This window comes from Enhydra lutris, unplaced genomic scaffold (genome assembly GCF_002288905.1).
Source record: "Enhydra lutris kenyoni isolate GAN:26980312 unplaced genomic scaffold, ASM228890v2 scaffoldscaffold1, whole genome shotgun sequence".
Classification (NCBI taxonomy): domain Eukaryota; kingdom Metazoa; phylum Chordata; class Mammalia; order Carnivora; family Mustelidae; genus Enhydra; species Enhydra lutris.
This window is the reverse complement of record NW_019154085.1, coordinates 17,358,960-17,382,592: the sequence shown is the minus strand read 5'-3', so window position 1 is coordinate 17,382,592 and position 23,633 is coordinate 17,358,960. Positions and strand designations below refer to the sequence as shown.

General features: G+C 48.6%; 1 protein-coding gene across 6 annotated transcripts in view; it reads right to left on the bottom strand.

The window, feature by feature from the left end:
• Positions 1–23,633, bottom strand: part of LOC111158395 (neuropilin 2) — a 111,097-nt gene that overhangs the window by 7,773 nt on the left and 79,691 nt on the right. For 2 of the 6 annotated variants that reach the window (XM_022520510.1, XM_022520593.1), the window contains exons 13-15: positions 22,426–22,688; positions 20,787–20,883; positions 19,612–19,647 (exon numbers count right to left, since the gene is read on the bottom strand). In XM_022520510.1, the coding sequence (XP_022376218.1) occupies positions 19,612–19,647; positions 20,787–20,883; positions 22,426–22,688 (396 nt within the window). Of the gene's footprint in view, positions 1–10,279; positions 10,692–19,611; positions 19,648–20,786; positions 20,884–22,425; positions 22,689–23,633 lie in introns of those variants that run through there. The other 4 variants (XM_022520426.1, XM_022520673.1, XM_022520833.1 and 1 more) reach the window with 3 other exon arrangements.

Here is a 23,633-nt window from a genome sequence, read left to right as displayed (position 1 = left end):
CACAGGAAAGGGTCCCACGCTACTCACTGCTCCAGTCTTCCCCCCAGGTCTGCCCTCTCCTGGGTCCTTGCTTCCTGAAGGCAGCCATCTTAAGATGTGTGTGGAAAGAGAAGACCACGAAAAGGACAGGTAAAGGGGAAGCCATAAGGTCCCGTTTTCGATACTTGCTCATTTGCCTTAGAAACCAGCCCTGCTAACAGGCAATTAAGGAAGTAAGAGGGTAAACTGTGCCCCAAGCATTAAGCCTCCACCTCAACTGACACCAGACTGATAAAACCAGCCTTCCCAGGGCCACTTAACCCACCAATCTGCACCCGGCCTTTAAAGCAAGGATCGAAGAATCTCTTACACACAAGAGATCATCGAAATCATTCATTTTCACAGGTACAGGTGTCATCGCCCCTACTTTAAAGAGGAAGAAATTGAGGAAGGAGGGTCGAAAAATGCAGTAAGTCACTGAACAAATCAGCAGTGAAGTGAGTAAGCCACACTTTCGACACCTTGTTTGGGGCTGTGATTTATGGGGGATAAGCTCTTGGCTACTTAGAACCCTTGCTGAATTTGATTCCAAGTTCTTGAAACCCCCGAGCCAGCTAAATCACTGGGCTGTTCCGATGGGAGTCGTCCTTGGAAAATTCTCTCAGCCATTTTGTTTTGATCCCAGCAGGAGATATAACACGGAGACTGAAATAAATGAGAAGCCATGAAGGACTAGGAGATATTTCTTGGCCTTTCGAAGTGTTTAATTCAGTTTAACATTTGGTATTGGCTGCTGCTCCCCTCACCCCACCACACTTAATTTCCCTAATTCAGTGTGTTTATCCCCAGTTGCTCCAAGGAGCCAAGGGTTCAGATGTTGATGAAAACTTTGCCAAAGCTCCTCTATTAGGGAGTCAGGGTACTCGAGAGCCGTTTATCCCTTGCTGGGTTTGGCTTCAGTTTAGAAACATCACCAGAAGATCCTTTATCATGGGTTTTTATCTCTTGGGCTGATAGCCAACTCTATGCAAAGTCATGGAAAAAAATATCTTTTGGAGTTTTCAAATGGTTTCAAGCTGGAAAACCCGGGGACCTCGGTTTGAGATATCTGGAGTCTGAATTTGACTTTAGCCATTATTTTTTTTTTATTATTTTTAGTTGAATAACTAGGAGAAAACACTAAAAAGGACTGAAATACCAACTGCACATGAGAAGGCTGTGAAATGACCTAATAATATTTTCAAGTGTGGAGGCGGATGAGCAGCTGAGGCCAGAGTGGCTCCACTGAGCCCCAACAATGGTGTGAAAATAAGAAAAATGCAGCCAGAGAAATATTTAGCAATGAAGACGGGATTCACAATTGTGTAGGCTGGAAAAACCTGGCTATGGTGACAGAGGAAAATTCTGGAAACTTCTCACCCTAGGTCTTGGAAAAATCAGAGATATTCTTCATGACTCTAAGCAGATATATCAACAAGAAAGAGGGTCTTCTTTTGTTGGTTACCTTCTTAGAGTGGGAATGTGAGGAAACCATAAAACTTCAGGGTAGAGACGTTCCTCCCCAGTCTTTTTTTTTCCCCCTGAGATAATAGTCTTACATTTTCACCTTTCAAAGAGCTCCCCCAGTGGGCTTTGACATTTCTCCCGTCCTCCTGTCCTGACCCTCAGGAGAGGTGCATCCTGGGAACAGCCCTCAGGTGGCGTAGGTCCCTATGACCTGGGTGAGTGAAAGGATGGAATTGAAGAAACAAAGCTGCATTCACTCCCCATGTGACAGAAGATGTCTTCTTAAAGCTTCCCTTCGTATTTTGTAAGTGATAATTTTGTAAGTAAGATACCTTATGTATCCCACCAGGGTATTTTGCTATACTTAAAAGCTGGGCTCTTCCTCAGAACATAAGAATGAACAACTCTGTGAGCAGATGTTAGCGGTTCCATAAAATCACCTCTCTCTACCCATTCAGAGGGTGATCGCCCCCAGCAGCCTGCGGGTGACCAGGGACCGTAATTATCACGTAAGAGAATAATTTGGTCTCCAGTAAGAACGCAACTCCTTGGAGGAAAGCAGCCCCTCGAGCTTTTGTTTGAGGGAATCTGCCCCATGCTTTTCTGGGAAAGGGCTTGGTCATGGTATGAGACTGACAGAGGAGAGGAGAAGGGGCCCCCAGGAGAGGGGACGATGCAAAGAGGGGCGGCTGGAGGTGGAAGACGACCAATATCTGGCACAAAGGCAGGGGGAGGGGGGAGACAGGTCCTGGTCAGGGCAAGAGGAGGGAGGGGATGGCGGCCCTGTCGGGAGTTGCCAAGCCGGACAGCGATGACAGTGCTGTGGGCCTGGACTTCCCATGAACACTATTAGTGAGCTTACCCTCGTGGTCTACAGTTGGCCAAGGCTGATGAGGTTCCCTGGGGCAGGGGGCAGAGGGGGGAGATGCTTTTAAACCCACATCAGCCCCTGTCTAGGTCCTAATGCTCCCCCTGCCCCCACCTCAGGGCCAGCTGCCAGAACAGCCCGTGAGGAGCAATGAGCCATGGGGACGTCCACACGGGCCCCTGAGGTCCTCATACCCCTTCTCCCAGCCCCTTGGTGGCAGTGAGGAAACACAAAGGGACAAAATGGTTCTTTAACTGTCTGCTGAAATGCAGCCTCAGTAACCAGCAGGCTGGCTGAGGATAGGACTTTGGTCAAGGCCACCTCTGGCTCAAAGCTTTCTCTCCACTCATCATTACTGCAGCCGGCCGCTCTCCAGCAAGTCGGAGAACTCCGGTCCAGGTGTCGTGGTAATGAGTCCCGCTGCCTGACAAAGTGTGCTTGCTGAAAGCCGAGACATGGTATCCTATCATCCCTGTTCTGGATCGGAGCCCTTGCTTAGGGGTATGTTAGTTCATGATCTTTAAAGAGTTTAATTCTGCACAATCAGAAGACAAAACAAGGTGTGTGTGCACGCGTGTGTACATGTGTTTGCAGTGACGTATCTCTAGCTCATCCATACCTCCTGCTCACGCTGCCCTCTCTCCTGAGCCACCCTGAGTTACCCACGTGAACCCCATGCCCAAGAGGCAAAAGTCCTGGATTTTTTGGCAGGTCAGAGAAAAAAGCCCATAAAACCATATATGGCAGTAGACAGTGTCCGATATGCTCAGAGGCAAAGCCCTATTATTAAAACCCTTTGTCTTAGTGCATAGTAGAAAAAGGGTGGCACTCTTGGAAGAAATGGTGTTTTGAACAAACAGGCCCCTTGGCTTCTCTTCCACTTGTCCCTCCTTGCTGGAGCCATTTGGGGCCAGCAGCTAGCCTGCCTATATAAACCTCCTACTGGAGAACCACTTCCCCTCCCGGTGACTTTCCTTGGGTCACATCAGCCCCGAACCTCCTTGGAAGAAAGGTGGACACCACCTTTCGGCCTGGAATGCCTGCTCCGCTCAGGGCCAGGGTGGGGGCTTTGGTCCTACCGCCTCAAGGCCTGGAGGCTCTCTGTCGGCACATGGGCCTGCTTGTGGTGGCTGGAATGTTTTAGTCTGCAGCACAATACGGTGCACTGACCTTAAAGGATGTTTTTTACATGAATTTTTTAGTAGAAAACATAAATAAATAAGAGCAAGGCACAGCACAGTCCCTCTTTGAAGAAACCAAGTGGAACTCATTAATCATGGAGAACAGGGCTCTGGCTACGGGAGCCAGGGAAGGGATGAACGCCTGTGCCCTGGTGGCCACAGCTCCAGTGAGCTGCCATGTGCAGCCAGGCCCACGTTCTCTGCAGATGGACAGGTTTCGAGAAAAACGAAAACAAAAACCCCGCAATTAAAATTCCCTGCAGTTAAAACTATGTCAAGTCTTCCTTTGCAAACCCTCCACCCACTTCTGGGGAGAGAGATAGTCACAGAGATTACACAGTCTGTGCAGATGTGGCAGGGGACAGGTGCGCCATAAAAGGTAAGCCTTGACCATTTGCAGCATCCCTTAAAACGAACCTAGGCACTCCATTTGACCCAGAAATTCTGTCGGAGAGAAGCGTGCACAAAGAGGCAACCTCAAAGATGTTCATCGCGGTGTTGTTTATAATAGGAAAAAAGTGAACTAGACACAGCCCACCAGTAGGGGAGCAGTTAATAAACTATGGTACATTGACACAATATGGGATGTTACGTAAGAGCTAAGAAGGATGGGGTAAGTGTGGCGGTGTAGACTGAAGTATTGTCAAGATTTTGTTAAAGGAAAGGAAGAAGGCTGTCAGACAAAGGAGGAAATGCTGTGGTACCATTTATGCAAGACAAAACCAGACCCCAATCCAACCAAACCCCCCATAGCTGGACACAAACATACACGTCTGTGATGGTACAAAACAAGGCCTGGGAAGAGACACCTCAAACTGTTTGTTGCGATTACTCTCTTTGGAGAAGAGAGAGAGACTGGTTAGCAGAGAAATGGACTTCTGCTTCTGTGTTATTAGCATGTTTCCAGGATGTAGCTGTATATAACTTGTAAGTTAAAAAAAGACAGAGAGAGAGAGAAACCCAGCCAGTTATTATGCTAAAATCTCCCCAGCAACTTCTTTCAGGATCAATAACCACTCTGGTCATAAGCCTCCAAGACAAGATGTTTTCCTACTCAACACCCAGTCTGCTTCTAGAATGTCCGCTGCTGACTTTTCAGTCTTCCCTATTTCTTGGTCCAACACCTGTCGGCCTTTAGTTTTTTGGGGGCTCCTGGAGGTCAGTGATAGCAAAGCCCAAGAACCATCACTTTACCCGGAAGACAGTAGGATGATTCTGGGTCTTCTGCCCACTGGGCTAGGGCCCGGAAGCACCTAGCTTCTCTGTGGGGTTGTACTCTGCTCAAAGGGGTTTTGTTTTTTGGCGATTCTCCAGATTTCATGTCTCTCCAGGGCTTGGGTCTGGGGCCAAACGGACCCCCACCCCCGACAGTTAGTGCAAACGTGCTCTGGCTGCGGCCTGTGGCCTGACACCTTTTAAGGGCGCAGGTTTCTGATTCGATCTCACCTCCAGACATACCGCAGTGCGCCTGATCTCTGTCAGGCTTAATTAAATCCTACACTATTCTAGCTTTTAATTTATTTATGTAAGGCGATTCTTTTTCCTGCCGATTGTAAGACCATCAGCTGGCATCCCCCTCTCCCCTCCTTTTGCTCTGGCTGGATTTGTTCTGTGTTTTCTTTGGGCCATCACTGAAGTGGATGAAAGGCAAATTACGCCGTGAGAGCCCCAGCAACGTGCACAATTACAGAGAGAAAGTAAGCCGCACCTACGGACCTGCAGTCCGGCTCAGACGGGTAGCCCGCCACGTAGACAAATCAAACTGAAAAATGAAACTCTTCTCATCAAAGACTATAGAAAGGCCACAGTGTTTGTGTAAAGCAGCTGCAAAGGCAGTGAGCAGGAGTGAGGGAGAGGAACAGATCGGCCAGGCTTGGGTGATCTGGGCCGGGAGGCTGATGTCTTGCTTCAACAGCGAGACCACACATTTAAACCATCATAACGGGCCAGGTAGGAGCCAGAAGAGACATACTGGGCCTTGACATCTGGTATTTATGATCCATGGAAACACAATTTCTGTAACGTTTATGCTTGGGCTCGGTCTGAAATACCACAGTGATAACAGCGCTGTGTTTGACGCCTGAGATTAGAGTCCAAACGGTCTTTTGCCCTTTTGGGGAAGAGAGAATACTTCTAGAATAAGCCTTGGGACTAGAACCAAAACAGGAAGAGCAACGATGAAATGCTCAAAGGTGGTTCCAAAATAGGTAACGCTAATGAAGTGTAAGTGATGGTTAGTTTAATTTAGGCTGGCAAATTTGGTCCCGGAGCTCCAGAAAATGTTGACTGAGCCTGGGTCTTTGCCTGAAATAAACATTTTTGAGATGTTTTCTGTCGATCTTTTACTAATGGGAACAAATGGCTTTAAGGAAAGCCAAGGGTTATTTAGACAAAAAGGTAATTATGCTTTGTCATTAGAGTAACAAACAATGCTTGGGCATTCTACTCTTTCCTCCTGCAGAGGACAGATAGTAACATTTATACTGAGCCATCTGTGCGAACAGAGCTTCCTGTAAGATTTGAAAACCCAAAGCCTGCTTCCTTTCTGTACCACTTGGACAGGCTTACAGATGTAAACAAACAAACAAACAAACAAACAAAAATACTCCTTCCTGGATCTAGGTTTTGAGGCAGAAAAACAGGACTCTGCTGGAAATAGGGTCTTCTGGACATGTCTCGTTCCTTAGGACATTTGAGGATCATTCTTGGACCCCCGAGCAAGGCTCCTGGGTTGATAGAATGCTCTTAATACACCCCACGAATCAGGGCTGGTGGAAAAGCCTTCTACGACTTCTTCTGGATCACCATTTAGAAGCATTAAAGAGCTGGGAGGTGGTATTTCCTAAATTTCCCGCCCTCAACCCCCACTGATAGAAATATTTTATATAACTAATCACTAACTTCCCAGAAAGGAGAACTAAAGAAAAATACATGTCAACACAATCTGGCTTTTCGAGTAAGTTTCCCCAAGCCCCTCACAAAGTTTTTATAGAAAGTTCCTCTTACAAACTGTCCCAGCTTCATGGTTCCAGGTTCATAGTCATCATGTAATCATCTTTATTACTTGCTCCAAAAGTAAGTCTGGAAGATTTTGGAGCCTTGAACATGCCACAAGTTCCCATTTTGTCTGGGAAAGTGCTCATAAACTGGAGATCCACATCCCCACGGAAGAAATAATTTGGTAGGCGAGGGGTATGATGTTGCCGCTTCTTCTCCAAAGGAAGCTATCTGTCTCCGTAGGGCCAAGTACATGATTCAGCTCCCCTGGTCCCATTCCCCCTGGGGTCCCTTGAAAGGAGAGTCCAATCCCCAGGGATTTGCCATCAAGAGAAATTCTGTGGAATCACACCGGGCAATTTAGCACTTAGCAACTTTTGCAAAATCCCACACCAATCATAAAAGTTGGCTCAGCTGCACAAATTGGATAAAACTCCTAACAAGCAGTAATAAAAATGAAAGAAGAAAAAGCTGGCATTCAGCCTCAAGGAGAAAACCCACCTACCTCCCACAGCAATGCCCTGTAGCTCAGGAGGTGATATGCAAACTTGGGAAACATCAGTTTGTTCAAAGCCTACATTTCAACTTTGTTCTCCGAGGCAAAAGGGAAAAAAAAGCCCAGATGTTTGTATAAAAATATCATCATTTTATTACATTCCACACAATACATTTTCAAATAGTTTCCAATGTCCACAAGTTATTTTGACACACAGGCAACTGAGCAATGCGGGAGATGTCACAGTTCTAGGAAGAGGGAATAAGAATAGGAAGTAAAAATCCTTAAGTTTTCTTGTTTTGTCATTGTTCTTTGGTAATTTTCAATTATTCAGGTGTTTGCTTGCCTGCTAGTTTCATTTTTCAAGACAGGGTCTTTTAAAGATGGGGTATCAATGTTGGAAATACTATTGGATTTCCTATCTTATTCTGGCTTTAATCCCAAAAATGTGGGATAAGGGAAAAGACAATTTCACTTTATTTTCAGTGTCCTGTTTTGCCAATGCCAATGCTATGATTTTCTTTTCTTTTTGATGCCTTCACCAGGTATTAGGGGGATAGCAATTATTAGCATACCAAGGAAGGCTTTTTTTTTTTTAAATTTTATTTTTTTTACCCCAGAGATAAGGGTTTCCCTCCTGGAGCTGTTGATAGGGAACCTCTACTAAGGCAAAAACATTACCAGCCCAAGCTAGACCTTCAATTCATTCATTCATTCATTCATTCATTCATATTTTAATAGTTGCTATCACCTCTTTGTCTTCTGAGAAGCAACTCTAATCACATGCAAGCATGCATTCACCTGTCCAGCCAATTTTTCTTAGAAGAGAGTGATCCTTTCCCCCTCTATGAAATACAGAATTTTGCTTTCTAAAGCTGCGAAGCGTGATTTTATAGAAGAGCTGCCCTTGGAGCATAGTACCTGGATAATACTATGGAAGTTGCTGGGCCAGAGAGAGAGAGAAGGAGAGAGAGAGATAGAGAGAGGTGACATCCCCAGCTGAACTGCATCATGGGATTCACAAACTTGAGCAGTCTCATGTTTTCAGCTATGGCGTGTACATAAAGATGATGCCACACGGGGCATCAGATAAACACACAGCAAATGCACAAAGCTGTTGTCATCTTCTTTTAAAGAAGGGAAATCCTCAAGGGTATATAGTAACTCAGACAGTTGCTACACTGGCTGGATTTTCCAGGTGTAATTTCCTGACACCATGCCTCCATGGGGTGCCTGTAGGGATGTCAATCATTTCAAGGGAATGCCTGGCCCCAAACACACAACTGGATATGGACACCTGAGATAAAAAGCCCTTAGTGACTGGCATGGAATCCATCACCCAGTATGCGGGGCCCTTGCCCCTCCCCTTTCTCCTGGCTTCTTTTTCCATCTTCGGCTGGGGTAGGACACTTGAAATCTCAAGGTAGCTCAGGCTCTAGCCTTTCATCTTTTCTTTTCTTGGCAGGGCTGCTGTGGTTGAGACAGAGTAGCTCTTTGAAATAGAATAAGAGTGGGAGAGCACCTTTCTTTCGGGAGGATGAAACAAACCAGATGCGAAAGTGAGTGTGTGCTGGAGGGGTCTGCCAGTATATTCGGAAAGAATGCTAAAAGTCTCTCTCTCTCCCAAGCAGCCAAAAAAAATTAATATTTTGTTCTCAGAAGGTACCTGGAGGCTTCCAGCCCAGGCAACCATCTTTGGAGAGAATCTTATCCTTCCCTGGTGGATTCCTAGCAGGAAGGGGAGAAATCAACACCCCCAGGGCTGAGCGTCTCGTTACAATATGCATTTTCTATCAATGAAACGGATTTCATGATCGAGTCTATCCTTGCACAGTATCATTAGGCAATTTATCTCCAACATCCCTCCCCCTGCGTGGCTTAGAGAAGACACATGGGCAGCAACAGATTTATTTTCATTATATCCTCTCCCGATGCAGCAACATCTGGAAATGCCAGGCCAGCCTACGAGGGTGTATTTGCCAGATGCTACGAACGCTTTAAGGGGTAGCATATTGACACATGAAAAAAAAAAGATTACTTTTTTATATTCTCAAAATATTTAAATACGTCAGGTGGACAGTCTTACGTTTTAGTGGCTCTAGATTCAGGCACACGTTAACACCACGAAAGGAAATCAAAGGATCCCTTTTCCCCCATATTTTACAAAGGCTGTTACAAGGACCAATAGAACACCAAAGAATATGGTTTTTCACCTTCTTCCTCAATTCCATCCCGAGTCTCGGGCACGATAACCCCCTCCCCTATTCCCGGAGTGAGGACACTTTTAAGGGACCACACTTCTGTCCTTCTCCTCCCTTCTCTCCGCCACCTCCTGCTCCCAACATCAAACAGACTACTGCTTTTCCTACGCCAGTCTCTGATTTGTTATTCTTTATGACTTATTCCAAGATTGGACTTAACTGATAAAAGCTAAACATTCATTATGAGCTTCTCTTTCATAAGGCAACATGAGACAGATTTGCTTCAGGGCTGGAAGCAGAGATGGTTCCGCACACCCCCAACGGCTGCTCTCTTGCTACTTCAAAGACTCCAGGAGACATGACGAGGGGTCATGTCTAAGAGCGTTGGGGGATCTTTCCTCTTGGGTCAGATGGGTTGGGAAAGGGACAGGGATGGGAGGGGCCACATTTCATCTCATGTGGCCTCTAGCTTTTTAGGTACCCGGAGATGACAATGGTAGCCAACAGAAACCCAGCCAGAGCTAGATAAGGCAACAAAAAGCTTCAATCCCTTCTCCAAGTAAACAAAACGAGTTCAGTATATTATTTTCTTGTAACATGTACCCCCCCGGAGAAATAACACAAGAATTAAAGGGGGTCCTCTCTGAACACACCCACACAATACCCCCCACAATGAACCAGTCTCTCTCTCACACCCCCCCCCCCCCCCCCCCCCCGCCACACACACAGCTATTCACACGCAAATGTATACTATGTACAAACACACACAGCCAGGTTTCCTCTCGAGTCTCCTGGCAGACTGCCCACCGAGAGGAGGTAGGGGATAAGGCAAGGGGAAGAAACGGGGAACCAGTCTCGGGAAGAAAACCAGCTGAGCCTTCAGTTGTGAAGGGTGGAGGGGTGTGTCTCTTCTCATAGTCCAAGATGCAGCATTAGAGTTGGGGGTGGTTGGTTTGGAATCAGTGAAAAGAAAAAAAAAAAAAAAAGAACCCGAGGACAATGGTCAGGATGAATAAAAGCTCACAGGGCTTGGGCCCCGAGAGAGAGAGAAAGAGAGAGAGAGAGAGAGAGAGATGTCTGAGAGTTCACACAGAGACTAGGCGAGGAGAAAAAAGTGCAAAATCGAGGCAACGTGTTTGCAGTCTTTCTCGTTTGTTTTGGGTGCTGTCCTTTGCTTCGGCCTCAGCAGTGCGAGCCGCGGTCTTGCTCTACTTTAATGGTTAAGGTGGGCTCCACCGCCAGAGGGGCCCCGTTGGTGTAGTGGGAGGTTTTGTAGGTGATGGAGTGATCGGTCTTCTTGGCCGCATAGCGGAACCGGTGGTAGTGGAGCACCAGGGCCAGGGCGACGGAGACCAGCACAAGCACGGCGCCCCCGGTGGCCATTACGTAATACCAGTAGGCTGGGATGGGCTGCACGGGCACCGTGTCCACTGTGGGCTCGGTCCCTGGTAGGAGGGTGCCCCCTGGTGGAGAGACACAGAAGAGTGTTGCTAGGCTGAGAGCATGCAGACTGATCAAAAATTAAAAAAAAAAAAAAAAGAAACACATACATGCTTTGGAGTGGATAGGGAAGGGGACAAGGGAATAAGATGGTACTGAGCATTTCACTCGTGCCAAGCACTTTCCAATGATTGACATTATTTCCTTCTCACAACTGTATGAGATAGGTACTGTCAGACCCATTTCGCAGATGAAGTCTAAACAGAGGCTCGGAGAGGTTAAATAAACAGTGGTCATACAGCAAGTAAGTAGGTAAGTATGGGAGTCAACCAAGAGCTGCGTGAGTACAAGGTTCTTTACTTCTTTCTGTTAAGCCACAGTTACTCTCCCATGGCCAGAAGCGTTCTAATTCACACACATACATCCACACGTGAACGCACGCAAGTAAATGATGCTGAAACGAGTACCGGGATTCCGTAAGGCTGATTCTCTGAACGAGTGGGAATATCTGGTCCGGTTGGCCAGCATTCTTAGACAACGTCCTAATTAGGCTGGCTAGACTTAAAGGTGAATTCCACTTTGGCTTGCCAAAGCTTCCATGCCCATCGAAATCAGCCTGGTCTTGTCTAAACAGGTCAGTTATCACTGTCAGGCCATGGCTAACGCATCTTCATTTTTTTTTTTTTAATTGGATAGAGGATCTTAGAACCCTGCTTAGAAAGACATTGCAACAACAACAACAACAAAAAATGTGGGCACAAATGATAGTGGTATGAGAGAGAGAAAACGAGAGAGAGAGAGAGAGTGAGAGCCAAGGGAGGGAGATCATTCTTAATCATGGAAAAGACAGGAGGGACGAGAAGCTAGAAGAGGATTTCGAAGGCAACCACATTTGCTGGCCGGCCTCTGGTTGCCATGGAGATGATGTAGCAGATTTAAGCCCAGGGTAACTCTGGAGAAAGACTGGCTAGGGTCCCACTTGATGCAAAACAGTCCTACAACTTGATTCTCCCAAAGATTTACATCAGATGAGAATCTGGCCCAGAACGGGACTAGGAGCTTTGGAGCTTGCCAAAACCAGACATGATCTTTACTTCTGAAAAATGATGCATGCTTAACCTGTGAAAGCTTGCATCCCTTGTTGCTTACATCAACTGGTGGGGGCCACAAAGAAGCATCCTCTCTATCCTTGGGATTCCCCCGCCCAGGGAGAGCCACGGCTGGGAGGGGCTGCTGCCTTCTTCATCCATCCTTGGTCCTATGCTGCGGGGTGATCTCTCTGCTCAAGATGTAGCCAGGGTGGATTTATATTTCCATACCTCCCCCGCCAGACCTGGAGCCCCTCAAGCAGAACTCGCTCTCCTGTTGAATATCACCTCAAGGTGCGCACAAAGAAGGCACTCTACAAATGCTTGCGACTAAAAGACTTTCTGAGGTGAAGACTCCTATGTGGGGGTCAGTGTCGCCAGGTCCTCAGCCTGAACCCCAGAACGCCTCTCTTTGATTTGGGGAATGGCTGAGGGGTGGGTCAGACCTTCTGATGTTTTCTCAGAAGTGGGACAGAAATGAGAACCTTTTGCTTAGAATATCTTTTGGAGCCTGCCCACCCTCCCAGCCTTTAATCCCTGGCTCCCCCAGTGGGAGGGTTCCCCTTGTGCTAAGGTGTGGGGTCTGTTGGTGGGACCTCAGGAGTGCCCCTGTACTGGAAGAGCTTTGACGGGGATGTGTCACACTATAGACACATCGGTGGCCGCATCGACAGCCCCACTCTCCTCTTTCTACCTTGTCTTCTTCATGACCACCTGCTCTTTTTCCTTATTCCCAAATTATTTCTAATAATTTCACGACTGCAGCTGAGAAAGCTCCTTAACTCCCTCCCTTCCCCTCCTCCCCTCCCTTCTGTCAATCTTTGTGACCATATTGAAAATTATGCGTAGAAACAGAAAGAGAAAACAAGGCGCTGAAAACAGCTCCTTGAAATGGCCAGCTTGTGAGCCACAGTGAACTGGTGTCAACTCATTATTCAGGTCACCAAGAGTATCTGCTGCCTGGCAACCATCCTGCCGTTGGATTTTCATGTGGGCTCAGAAGAATGCACGAGAAACAACAAAGTACGTGGGGACAGGCCAAAGTTCCCCAGTGCCAACCCCCTCTCCCCAAAGGGCATCCTGGGTTTGTGTCTGATTTCGATTTTGTGCCAAAGAGAGAGCCCTCCTCTAATGAGAGGAAAGGAAGGTGATTTGCTCACAGGGATCAACTCCCTGCCTGAAGCACCTGACCAGACCACAAAGGTGGGAGCGCACATTTTTGTCAAGCCGAAAACAGTCGCAATTGTCCACCTTCCCTCCAAATCACATCGTCTCGGGTTCGAAGGCTTGCTTTCCTTCAGCCAAAATGCTGGTTTTTGACATTAAATACAACCCCTCCCCCCAAGACTCAGAGTGCCAGGGCTAGGCTTTAATGCTCTTCCTAAAGTGGTTCTTGTGATAGAGACAATGTTGGGGCACAGTGTGGAGGAGCTGGGGGCCCACTGGAGGAATGGGAAATCCCTTCCAGTATGGGGATTACACAGTTGGTCGGAGCTGGACCTCTGGCCTGGGTTCTGCTCTGCTCTGGAAGACACACTCCACTATTGGTAGGAGACCCGCTTCCCCTTTCCTACCAATGCTCCCCTCACCCCAGATTATCAACGTGAAGACAATATTCATGACAAAAGCCATTTTATGGACAGCGATGGATGTTTTCCTTGGACATTTGTTTGGAGAAATGAGAGAACACGCTATGTGACAAACTCACGTGTTTTTAGTGTTAAGGAAGTTAGAAAACAGAAAGGGTCCCTTTCACAATTCTCCCTCATCCCTCCCCAGGCGATTCTGGGTGACCCGCAGTTGGAGCCAGAGTTTCTCAGAACATTCTCCAGCTAAAGGGTCTCAGCTCGCACAGGCAGGTGGATCGTGGGTTTGGAATCTGGCTTTGCGGCAGCCTCCGAGGGCTGTATACTAAGGCTCTGCTTTGCCAAATAGAAGAAAGAAAGGTGATAGCTCAGTAGGGGTTAAACATCCTGACAAAGCAGCATTCCAACGAATGTCGGACAGATGGACGGATGGATGGATGCATGGATGGATGAACAGATGGGTGGGGGAGTGTATCTGAAACAACATCTAGATTCCCCAGAAAACATTAATGACTCACGGGTATTTCACATAACAGTTATCCCTGGAAAGTGCTAGAGATTTGTCTGGCTCATACTGCACCTCTAGTGAAGTTGCAAAAAAGGTGCCCCGTTCAGACATATGTCACCCGTACCAGGTCCCCAGGTTGGCGAGTGGCTCTATTTCGGCCGCCCTTGTCCCCTCAGTCACATGGGGTGACTGGGCCATTGCTTTGCAACAAAGGAGCCTGGACTGGTCCCCCAACATGGGAGAAAGAGTGCAGCTAAGACTTTAGCCTTGTCCAGAGCTGGCCACGTGACCTGAATGTTCCTTTTGATTGTACTAACCCTTCCCACTTATCCATAACACGCCCCCATTGGAACACGCTTTCAACTGCGAACTGTTTTCTATGAATTACCATCCTCTAATTCTCCACAAAGCTTTCTCATTGTGTGAGATAATGAGAAGCAGATACATAAACAGTAATGCAGAGTGTACTTGCAAGGTTGGGGAAGCTTCCATCTGCGGAAGTCCTAAGCCCCCTGGAGAGGAGGGGGCAACGCAAAGGCAAAGAATTTGAATTGTGACAAAGAGTACATTCTAGGAAGCCACGCATAGGGGGAGACTAAGGTGGATAAAGGACACAGTAGGTAGTGCTCCTTCCATTCTTACTGTGCAGACAGGGTTACGGAATTAGGAACCACGGGGAAATGTGCCGGAAGAGGAGCCAGAGTGAGCGGTCGTTTCCTGGGGGCTGGGTGTGGGGCTGTGGGCCTCCCACGAATCACCTTGCTTATTCCTCCTGACCCCACATGGGACACCTGAGGATCAGAGAGGGAAAGTGATTTTCCCCAGATTTCATCTGCAGGGAAATTGAGGGGGAGGACAGAAGAGCACATGGAGAGGGTGCGGGGTCCTTGGGGGAAGTTCACAGCACTGACATGTAGCAGGGTTAGGAGCAGAAGCACGCGCAGCGGAGCCCCAGCCTGTACGGGAACCCAGGGGTCCGATAACCTCTCTGGCCCATCGCTTAATTTTGTGGCCAAAGCCACCCTTACTACATAGTGTTTGTGGCTACTCTGATAGAGTGTCCCAGAGCCCAACACACTGAGCGTCTCTCCTTCTACCGAAGAATTACACAGACCCCTGTCCTAAGCTCCGGGGCAGGGACAGAAGTAGTCCCCTCACTCTCTGTCCCCGACTTCCACCTGAACCTGCCTGAGGACGGTCTCGGTCAAGTTCCCACTGAATCATGGTAAAGAGAAAGCATCTCTCCAAGCTACGTTTACAAAATGTCCTCTGGACCTGGAGGAGTCACCCAGGTCTCCCAAAGAAACGTTCCAAAGGACATGGACGGTGAGGCATCCCTCTCAGAAGGAGGACAAAAAGGCTCAGAGTGATTAAGAACCACTCAGGCCTGGCCTCTCTGCGGAGCCCTTTCTGTCCAGGCTGAAAATGAGGTGCTGGGGAAGGAGTATTTCAGATAAAAGGCTTGTTTAATTTGTGAGATTAAACAAACCAACAGAAAAGGGTTGCCTGCTCTAGAAGGGTTTACAGAAGGCAGTAGAAGAGTGTGGTCATGCCTAGGGGATCTGTTTGGAAGAAGAATGCTAAAGTACAAAATTTCCCTGAGAAAGGACTCCTCGGTTTGCCTTCGGAGCGGTGCAGGGGGTCCTCGGGAGGCCTCCGCGGCTAGCAGACACTGCACTGAGCTCCCACGTCTCTCCAAATTGCCTCTGAATTCAGATCTGTGGCTGCCTGGGGTGGCAGACACTTCTCTTTGGTGGCACTCTCTTCTTGGAGAGAGGAAAAGTCGGTGAAAAACAATTGTTCTTCTCCCCTTAGAGACACTGATGTTGGCAGCCGTTTCATGCACGGCAAGCTCGCGGGGAGGGGCCCGTCAGGCCCCTCTGTGACAGAAGAGGCAGCTTGCACGAGCGAACCTCACAGAGAATGCCTCAGTGTCCCCTCAGGCAAGCAATGGCAGCCAAGCAGCGAGGCGGTTTACACACATCTGATCTCCATGCTTCCTTGCTCAGCAACACCTAGCCTTAATCTGGCAGCTGCAGATGTCAGGGGGGGAGGCGACGAGAAGGAATCACACACCACAGCTGCCTATCCGGAGCCCTGGCAGCCTCTAGGAATACTTCTCTGCCTTTCATCCCGCACCCCGTCTTGGAAGTGCTTCTAGGAGAGAAGAGCGGGGAAGCCAAGGAGAGCGGGAATTTGAGGCCAATCCCAGGTCCTGTGCCCTAGGATGGGGGACACTACGTCAGCTGGCGATGCCTCTGGGGGGTGGTCTGTGGGGAGTGAGGATGGGGGTAAAAGAGGAGAGATGGTGATGGAAATTGGCAGAGATGGACCAGTTGGCACCAAAGAAACAGAACCTAAAACCCGAGGCAAACCCCAGCCAGCTCTGTCGCTACCCCAGAACGGGTCTCTCGTAAGACGGCTCCCTTCTTTGCCCAGGAGACAGACTGAGATGTTCACTTTCTCCTGGTTTCAGCTGGAGGAAAATGGAGCAGGACTGTGGAGAATGAACCCAGAGATGGGCCCTATGGCTCTCAGAACTGGTCTGAGACATAAAACCCAGACTCACAGTCATTAATCAGAGATACTGATGTCCCTTTTAGCATCCATCAGTGGTAGACACACGGGTTCTGAATCCTTCACGATAACAACCGCCCGTCCTGAGTACACCCGTGCCTAGGATTTCCACGGGTCTCTAACGGGGAGGGTACCAAACCCGGTCTCTCTGCTCCTGTGTTGTTCAACGTCCCCAGCCTCTAATGTGAACAAAACCTCTGGCTTCTACTGTGAGCGGCTAAGAATAGCCACCTGGTCAACAACCACAGAGCTCTGACCACGGGCTTGCCATATTTTTACTGGCTTCTTTATTCTTCTTTTTTCTCTCATTGAAAAAAGAAAGTACTGGTTAAGAGGAAATAATCCATCATCTTAATTATACCATTTTTTGTTTTTTTTCTTTTCTTTTTCATTTGTTAAAGCTCAAATTTTAGAAAAAGATACATGACGACACTATGTTTATAGCCGCTGCTTAAGGAAGAAAAAAAAATGCACACCCAGGCTACATTGTTTAAAATGTGACTCATAACAACAATAAAAGTCTTCTTACAAATCACATGACAACGAAGCTTATTCATTCTCCCATCCTCCTTGTTCCTTCCCTACACATTCTCTTTTTCTCTAAGGCTCGTTTCTCATCGTTAGGGACTCACACCCTGGTTTACAATCAAAGTATACACACTAAGCAGAAAACACAAGGTGATTGGAATAAAAGAAAATGTTTCATGGCAAGAAATGAGTAAGAGGCAGAGAATGAAAGACACTTTCAAATAGAAAAGATCAAGATATTCCTCATAAGAGCCAGCCCAGAGGCCACTTTTATTGCGTTTCCTTAAAGATTTACCTAGTACACATCGGTCTCTCCTAAAGAATGAGATTGCTTCTGTCTCATGCTTAATTTATAATGGAAAAGAAAAACAACCTGGATTCAAGAAAAGCCGTGCTAACAATGTAACCGCCTATTGTTACTAGTGTTACACCATCAACTTTCCACATCCTGCCTGCCCAAACCTGGTTTCTCTTTGTTTCCCTTTTTGAGTGAAAAGGCTGACTTCATCCCAGGACACCCCCACCCCCACCAGGGCTGCCGCTGACCAGGACAGGAACGCTGTGCCAGTCAATGACAAGGTTAGACAGAGCAAATGGTTACCCCGGGTAGAAGGCTTTGCTTGAATTCAAAACACAGAGCTGCATGCTGAGGTCAAAGCGGCCTCGGCCCCACAGAAGGCCGGCCCTGAGTTCACCTGGCTACCGCCTCCGAGTTCCAAGTACAACTTGCCAATGTGATAGAAATTGCCTATTTTCAATTCCAATCCTGCCCTTGACTTTATGTTCCTCGGTCAAGTCTCTGCCCCTCAGGACTTGGTTTCTTGCTTCCAGAATGCTCGCTCTCTCCAGAGGCAACAGCCAGGGGCCAGACCGTGCCACCGGGAGCTGCTTTTGCTTAACCCCGGAGTCAGCCCACCGGGAGCCCGCCGGAGATGCTTACCTTCCAGTCACTAAGCCCCGAGTTTATTTTGGCTAAGTGAGCGCTGCGGCTCTGATGATATTTTATTTATATATTTTGTGCACGAGAACATACTGGACTGTGAAGCCTCACGGTAAACACAGCCTCAAGGAGAGCACATGTGCCCTGCTTTGTTGATTCTCTTAAGAAGCAAAGCACTTAGCCCCTATACTTGTCAGTCATGGACCGAGACACGCCGGCTCGCATGCGACAGTGTCTGTGCCACTCCTGGATGTCTTTGGCCAGCCTTCCCGGGCGCTTGGAGTCTTAGTGAGCAGCCTTGACTGGCCCCACAGAGACGTTACCTTGGGTCCCGGAATTCCAAGAACTTGAAAGCAACTGTGATCCAAGTGAGTCACTTCCGACTCAGCTGCCCTGCCCACACTCAGACCCGCACGAACAGAAATTTCACGCACCGAGAGCATCAGCCCACGCCCAGGAACACACTCCTTACTTTCCAGGGTGCCGGGGGGAGCGGGGGCGGCGCTGGGGAGCCAAGGACGGGGGAGAAAGCAAGAAATCGTATTCTGTGTCGGTCTGTCCCTCTCTTTCCAGCCACTCTCTCTCCCCTCCCCCCCGCAGCTATTGTCTTAGAGGGTGATGAGTGGAAAATTAGGCCCGATGATTTGGAGTCAAAAGCGCATCTAGGTGGCAAACCAGGAATTCATCTCTTTCTAGCCAGGAGCTGGACAGATTAATGAGAGTGAAGATAACGAGTCTAGACTTGAGATATAAAAATGACTTCCCTTATCTCTGGAATGCTGTCACCTCTGGGGTAAAGGCCAGCAGGGGTGAAGAGGGCACAGCAGGTCTCGCAACTGTTTGTATGAAAAACCCCAGGCGTCAGGTGAGGGGCAGTGTGGGCGTGTGGTCTGCCACCCCGGCCAACAGAACTGAAGCCCTCGGACAGGCTTCTAGACACTCGGCACTGGCCTGCTGGGTGGGAACTGCATGGGTGCCAAGTCACTGGAGAGCAAGGAGGGCAGGAGGGGAACCACCACCCATGGCCGGACCATGAGGTCCCCAATTCTTCTCTCTCTGCTCTGCTCTTTACTAGGGAGAAAATGTCCTGTTCTGGTTTTCAGTCCTGTATTTAAATGCTCTAACTCCAGCCGGCAAATGTGCCTCCTTGTTCCCTTCACCGGACACCGGCTCCAGAACTCGGCAACTTTTTCTCCGCAGGATCATAGCTCCTCGTGTCTTTTCCCTAACTTTCTACCCTCGCCAAACTGCCCGCACTGTCCCTCACTGCGGATTCATTGAGACTGCTGCCTTGGTGCCCTGCGGCTGGGAAGAAACCATCTTCGGGCGAAAATAAATCATTGCCACCTCATTTCACTTTTAATTTACTACTGATTTTTGTTGTTGTTCAGTCTCTCCCACAGCCTCTCCTTTCTCACCGCTCAAGCATTTTCAGCCTCATTGCTCCCCATTGGACAATGCAAGGCTGAAAGGTTTATCTGTAACCTATTTGTCTCTATTATAGGTTTCTAAACTTTAATTAAACAAGAGACGGTAAAGATCTCAATCCTCTTTCCTGGAATCTACAGGTGTTGTTGGTGCCATCTAGTGGCGGGAAGGTGTGGCGTCTGTTTTCTCTTGAGAGATCTGTCAAGTTTGGAGGTGCCTCCCCTACACCAAATTCACATCACATGGGTGGAACAAAAAGACATACAAAAAAAAAAATATTTTTTTTACCTTTAAAATTCTCACCTGCAAAAGCTGAGATGGGTTCTGGAGGGAAAAAAAAGAAAAAAACATTGAGTTAGATAAGGGGTAGAAGTAATGGGGCAGGTTTAAGGTATAATGAAGATGATTTTTTGTAATACCCCATGGAAAGTGTCCCCATGTCTCCTCATGCTCGAGACTGTGTCTAACACATTGGCATCACCGGGGTTGGCAGCGGCGGGGGGAGAACCCTAAAGTTGCTTTGGAACAAAAAGGACTTTATAGAGCAATGGGTCTCTGAAGCATTGTAATCAGTCATTTACCACTGATTACTTTCTCGGAGCCTGGATTACACGTAGATGCCCGGGGCCTGAAGGGGCTGGGGTGGTCCCAGCTGCTTCTGACATCATGGGGCACACACACATCCAGGACCCGTGTGCCAAGAAGAGCACTCAGAAAGTGATCACAGTCACTATGCCGAGTAACGCAGGTCCTGTTCCTTCTCAGAATTCCCTCTTGCTTTTGGAAATGCCCATGGCGCTCTGGGAGATGGTCTGGATGGGTGGATGTGTGCATCTTCTGTGGGCTGTCTACTCAGCACTTCTATCCAAAGGGACAATCACGGTGTCCTTCCTGTGCTGGTCACTTGGCCTGCGGTATTTAATCTTACACCTCTGGGATCCTGGGCATTGAAGCTACTAGCTTCAAAGGAAACTAAAATTTTACCTCACCTGCCATCATTTGCCCTGCAATTCATTCATGTACAGGAGCAACGTGGGTAATCGTGTTATCAGTTTGATATAACACATGTACTATTTTAGCTCACCAGTGAAGGCTTCCATTAAAAACATCAAACCCTTGCAGCATGGAATTCTGACTGGCAGCTGCTCTCATTCTCTAGCATTTTCTTTGCTAAAAGCTGGAGTCTGATGATGGGGTGTTGGCACCCTGAGTCTCTGTATACTTAATGCTTGTCTATTTCTGAATGGGAACAGGAGATAGAAGACTTCCCCTCGTTTCACACCCCTCCCATCCCGAATGCAGCCTAAGATACAACGATATTCATAGCCCACCTCCTGCATGGACTGTAGCTGTTCTCCCACTGGGTTCAACTGGGTTTGAAAATGGCGTGCTGCCTCCTCTTGTATATCCCCGCCCCTGGTGTCTTATTTGGAAGAACCACAAAGAGACAGATATTCACGTACCCATACAGTTCTCCAGTGGGACATCAGTGCTTATCCGAATGTCGTCAATGGCAATTTCTCCTGAACGTCCTTTTCCTATGACTCCCTCAAACACAATCTAGAAGCCAGGAGAACAAGAGCCATGGTTAACTTAGCTCCCTGGTTCAAACCATGCAAAGATTTCCAATTTTCTGTTAGCCACAGCTTAAAGTGTGTGTGTGTGTGTGTGTGTGTGTGTGTGTATTACTGTACCTGGTACACATCTGTTGACCACATGGCTACAGTACTTGAAATCTTAATTTAAAAAGAATCAAATGCATATCTAAAGGGATTAAAAATATATATAACAAGGTGTGGATATTGTTGTCCAGTAACTGGAAGGTACTGATTAAAAGGACCAGAATCAAGACATGTTTAAAGGAGGGTTGAAATGTCCCTAGCCATGTCTGAGTTTTCTTTCCCATAAATCTTTCAAAATGCCCAATCCAGGTATTTGGAAACACAGAGGACGTAACAGATGGGAGTAAGGTGAGATACACAGTGTGCTGGGTTTGGACTGCCTTTGGCATAACATTGTCTTATATCTCCATTATTACAACGAGGAGGGAAAGGATTTTCTCCTCCACCAATACTTGCCTGAACACCTACTATGTGCCAGGTGCAAGGGTGGTTGCAAAATTGAGCATACGGACCCTCTGCCCAGGGAACCACCCCATCTGGCGGGTGAGACAAAAATGCAAACAGGTCCTTGCAATACAGCGCATTGAGGTTTACAAATGGGAATGCAGGCAGGGTGGGGCGGAGCCCAGGACCCCTTATAACCTCCAGCGCGAGTGCAGGCTGCAGGCTGAAGGCCCTTGGCTCCGTGGTCTTCAATCATTCCTCACACTCACCCTCCCCGGTTCTCTCCGCAGACGAGCACATGTCCTCTGGCAAGCTGAGCGAGCAGTTGGCTGCCTCACCAGCCATCTGTTGCTGCTTCTTGTCTGGGGAGGAGCAGGTTAATGCCTTGGCTGGTTCTCAGTCACCTCTTCCACAGTGCGCCTACTCCTACCCAAGCCTCAGCCACAGCTGCGCAAACCCATCTGTGCCTCAGTCTTTCGCTCTGTGGCGCAGAGATAATAGAGCCCAGCTCCTGCAGCTGTGGGGAGAGGAACCCCTCGTTGAGGAGCCTTTCGGGTCTGCGGGCCACTGAGTGCAAACAGCGGCGGTCCCTTCTATGCGCCCACCTGCCCCAGGGCGGGTCTGGCAGGATTTTGTCCTCTCCTTGGAGCTCGAGGGGGCTCGGCAGGCTTCCTGCCTTGTATGTGGAGTCTGGTGTGTGTTTATTTCCCCGGCTTCTGGGTCCCTTTGTCAGGCTACCTGATAGCAATCTAAACTAAACTGGAGAGAAGAAACATTTGTTGGGAAGATTTCAGCAATATAAAAGGCAATAGGAGGAACAAAGAACCAAGTCTGGGTGTAGAGATAGGCACATTTTGAATAACAAATAAGAGTGTCATTTAGTTGCCATGGCAATGTGAGAAACACAATGAAAACAGCGGCGCTTAACCACGTTCCCTAATGATGAATGGGCACAGCCCTGGGAAATCTTGAAATCTGGATCACAAAGATTCCCCTGGATCTCTGTACCTGCCCCCGCCGCCCATCACCACCCTACCTGATACTCCATGTCATAGCTGGGCAAGATGATCCGCCCGTGTTTCCACTCGTCACCCTGGTCCTCGCGGATGACCCAGAGGAGCTTGCTCTCCTGGCTGGCCTCGCGCACCACCTGCAGCGCCACCCCGTGGCCGCCGGTGGCTTGGTACTGGAACTCCATGCACACGGGGCTTCGGGGCAGGTGCACGGGAGGGCTGATGAGCCGTGCGTACTGGCCCTCTCTCCGGCCGTCGCTCTGCAGCCGCAAGAAATTCCTGTCATCTGTAGGAAAGAAACCCAGAGGGTCCCGGTGAACACTGGGGAGAGAGACCAGTTTGAGGCTGTGCCCTCCCGCCCCGGGAAAGCCAGAACCAGAGTTTGGGGGTTGAAGTCTTGTTTATTCATGTCCTTGTTCTCCAGGCCCCGTGCTTCCTTCTCAAGGCTCTTTCCGAGCTTGGCTCAAAAGCGGCTTCCTTTTGAAGCCTCTTCGGGAGCCTGTATGTCGGGTTGGTCTTTCCTGCCCGTTTCTCCATGTCACTCTCTCTGTCTTGTCTGCGGATGGCACCTGGTGCGGTTGGCCTTCCGTCTTGGCTGGCAGTGTCTGTGTCTGTCTTCCCCCCCAGATTCGAAGATGCCAGACCCGCATCTTATTCGCCATAGGCTCACCCAAAGGACCGATGCTGCCTAATGGACTAGATTATAAGGGGGCGAGGCGGCGGCGAGACCTGCGGAAGATCCCGGCCAGGCGACTTGTGCTTCAAGCCTTTGTCGTCTCGGCTGGGCACTGTCCAAACGGAAGACATTTAAAACCGTCTGTCTCTACCCGTGCCACTAGGAGATACCTGGGCTCTAGTGACTGTCAGAAGCCAGCATCCACCTGAAGCGGAAGAAGGGATGCTGGCTGTGGTGGGGTGGGGTTCAAGCCAGGGCGGCTGGACGTACTACTTCCTTCCCTGTCTGGGCCAAGGAGGCCAGAACTGGCCCTTTTCAGAAAGCCAGGCAAACAGAGCTCCGCCGAGAACGGGCGCAGTCATCGTCACTAACGAGGGCTATGCGTTTAATAGACAATATACACTGGGTGGGAAATCAAGGTTTCACACCCCCAATGCTTTGGAAGATGGGCCTTTTGGCTGATTACTTTGTAAATACATCAGACACAGTGCAGACGACGGAGGTCTTGCTGCCATTTGCAGACCGCGTCCTGCAGACCGGGGTATGGGGGCCTGT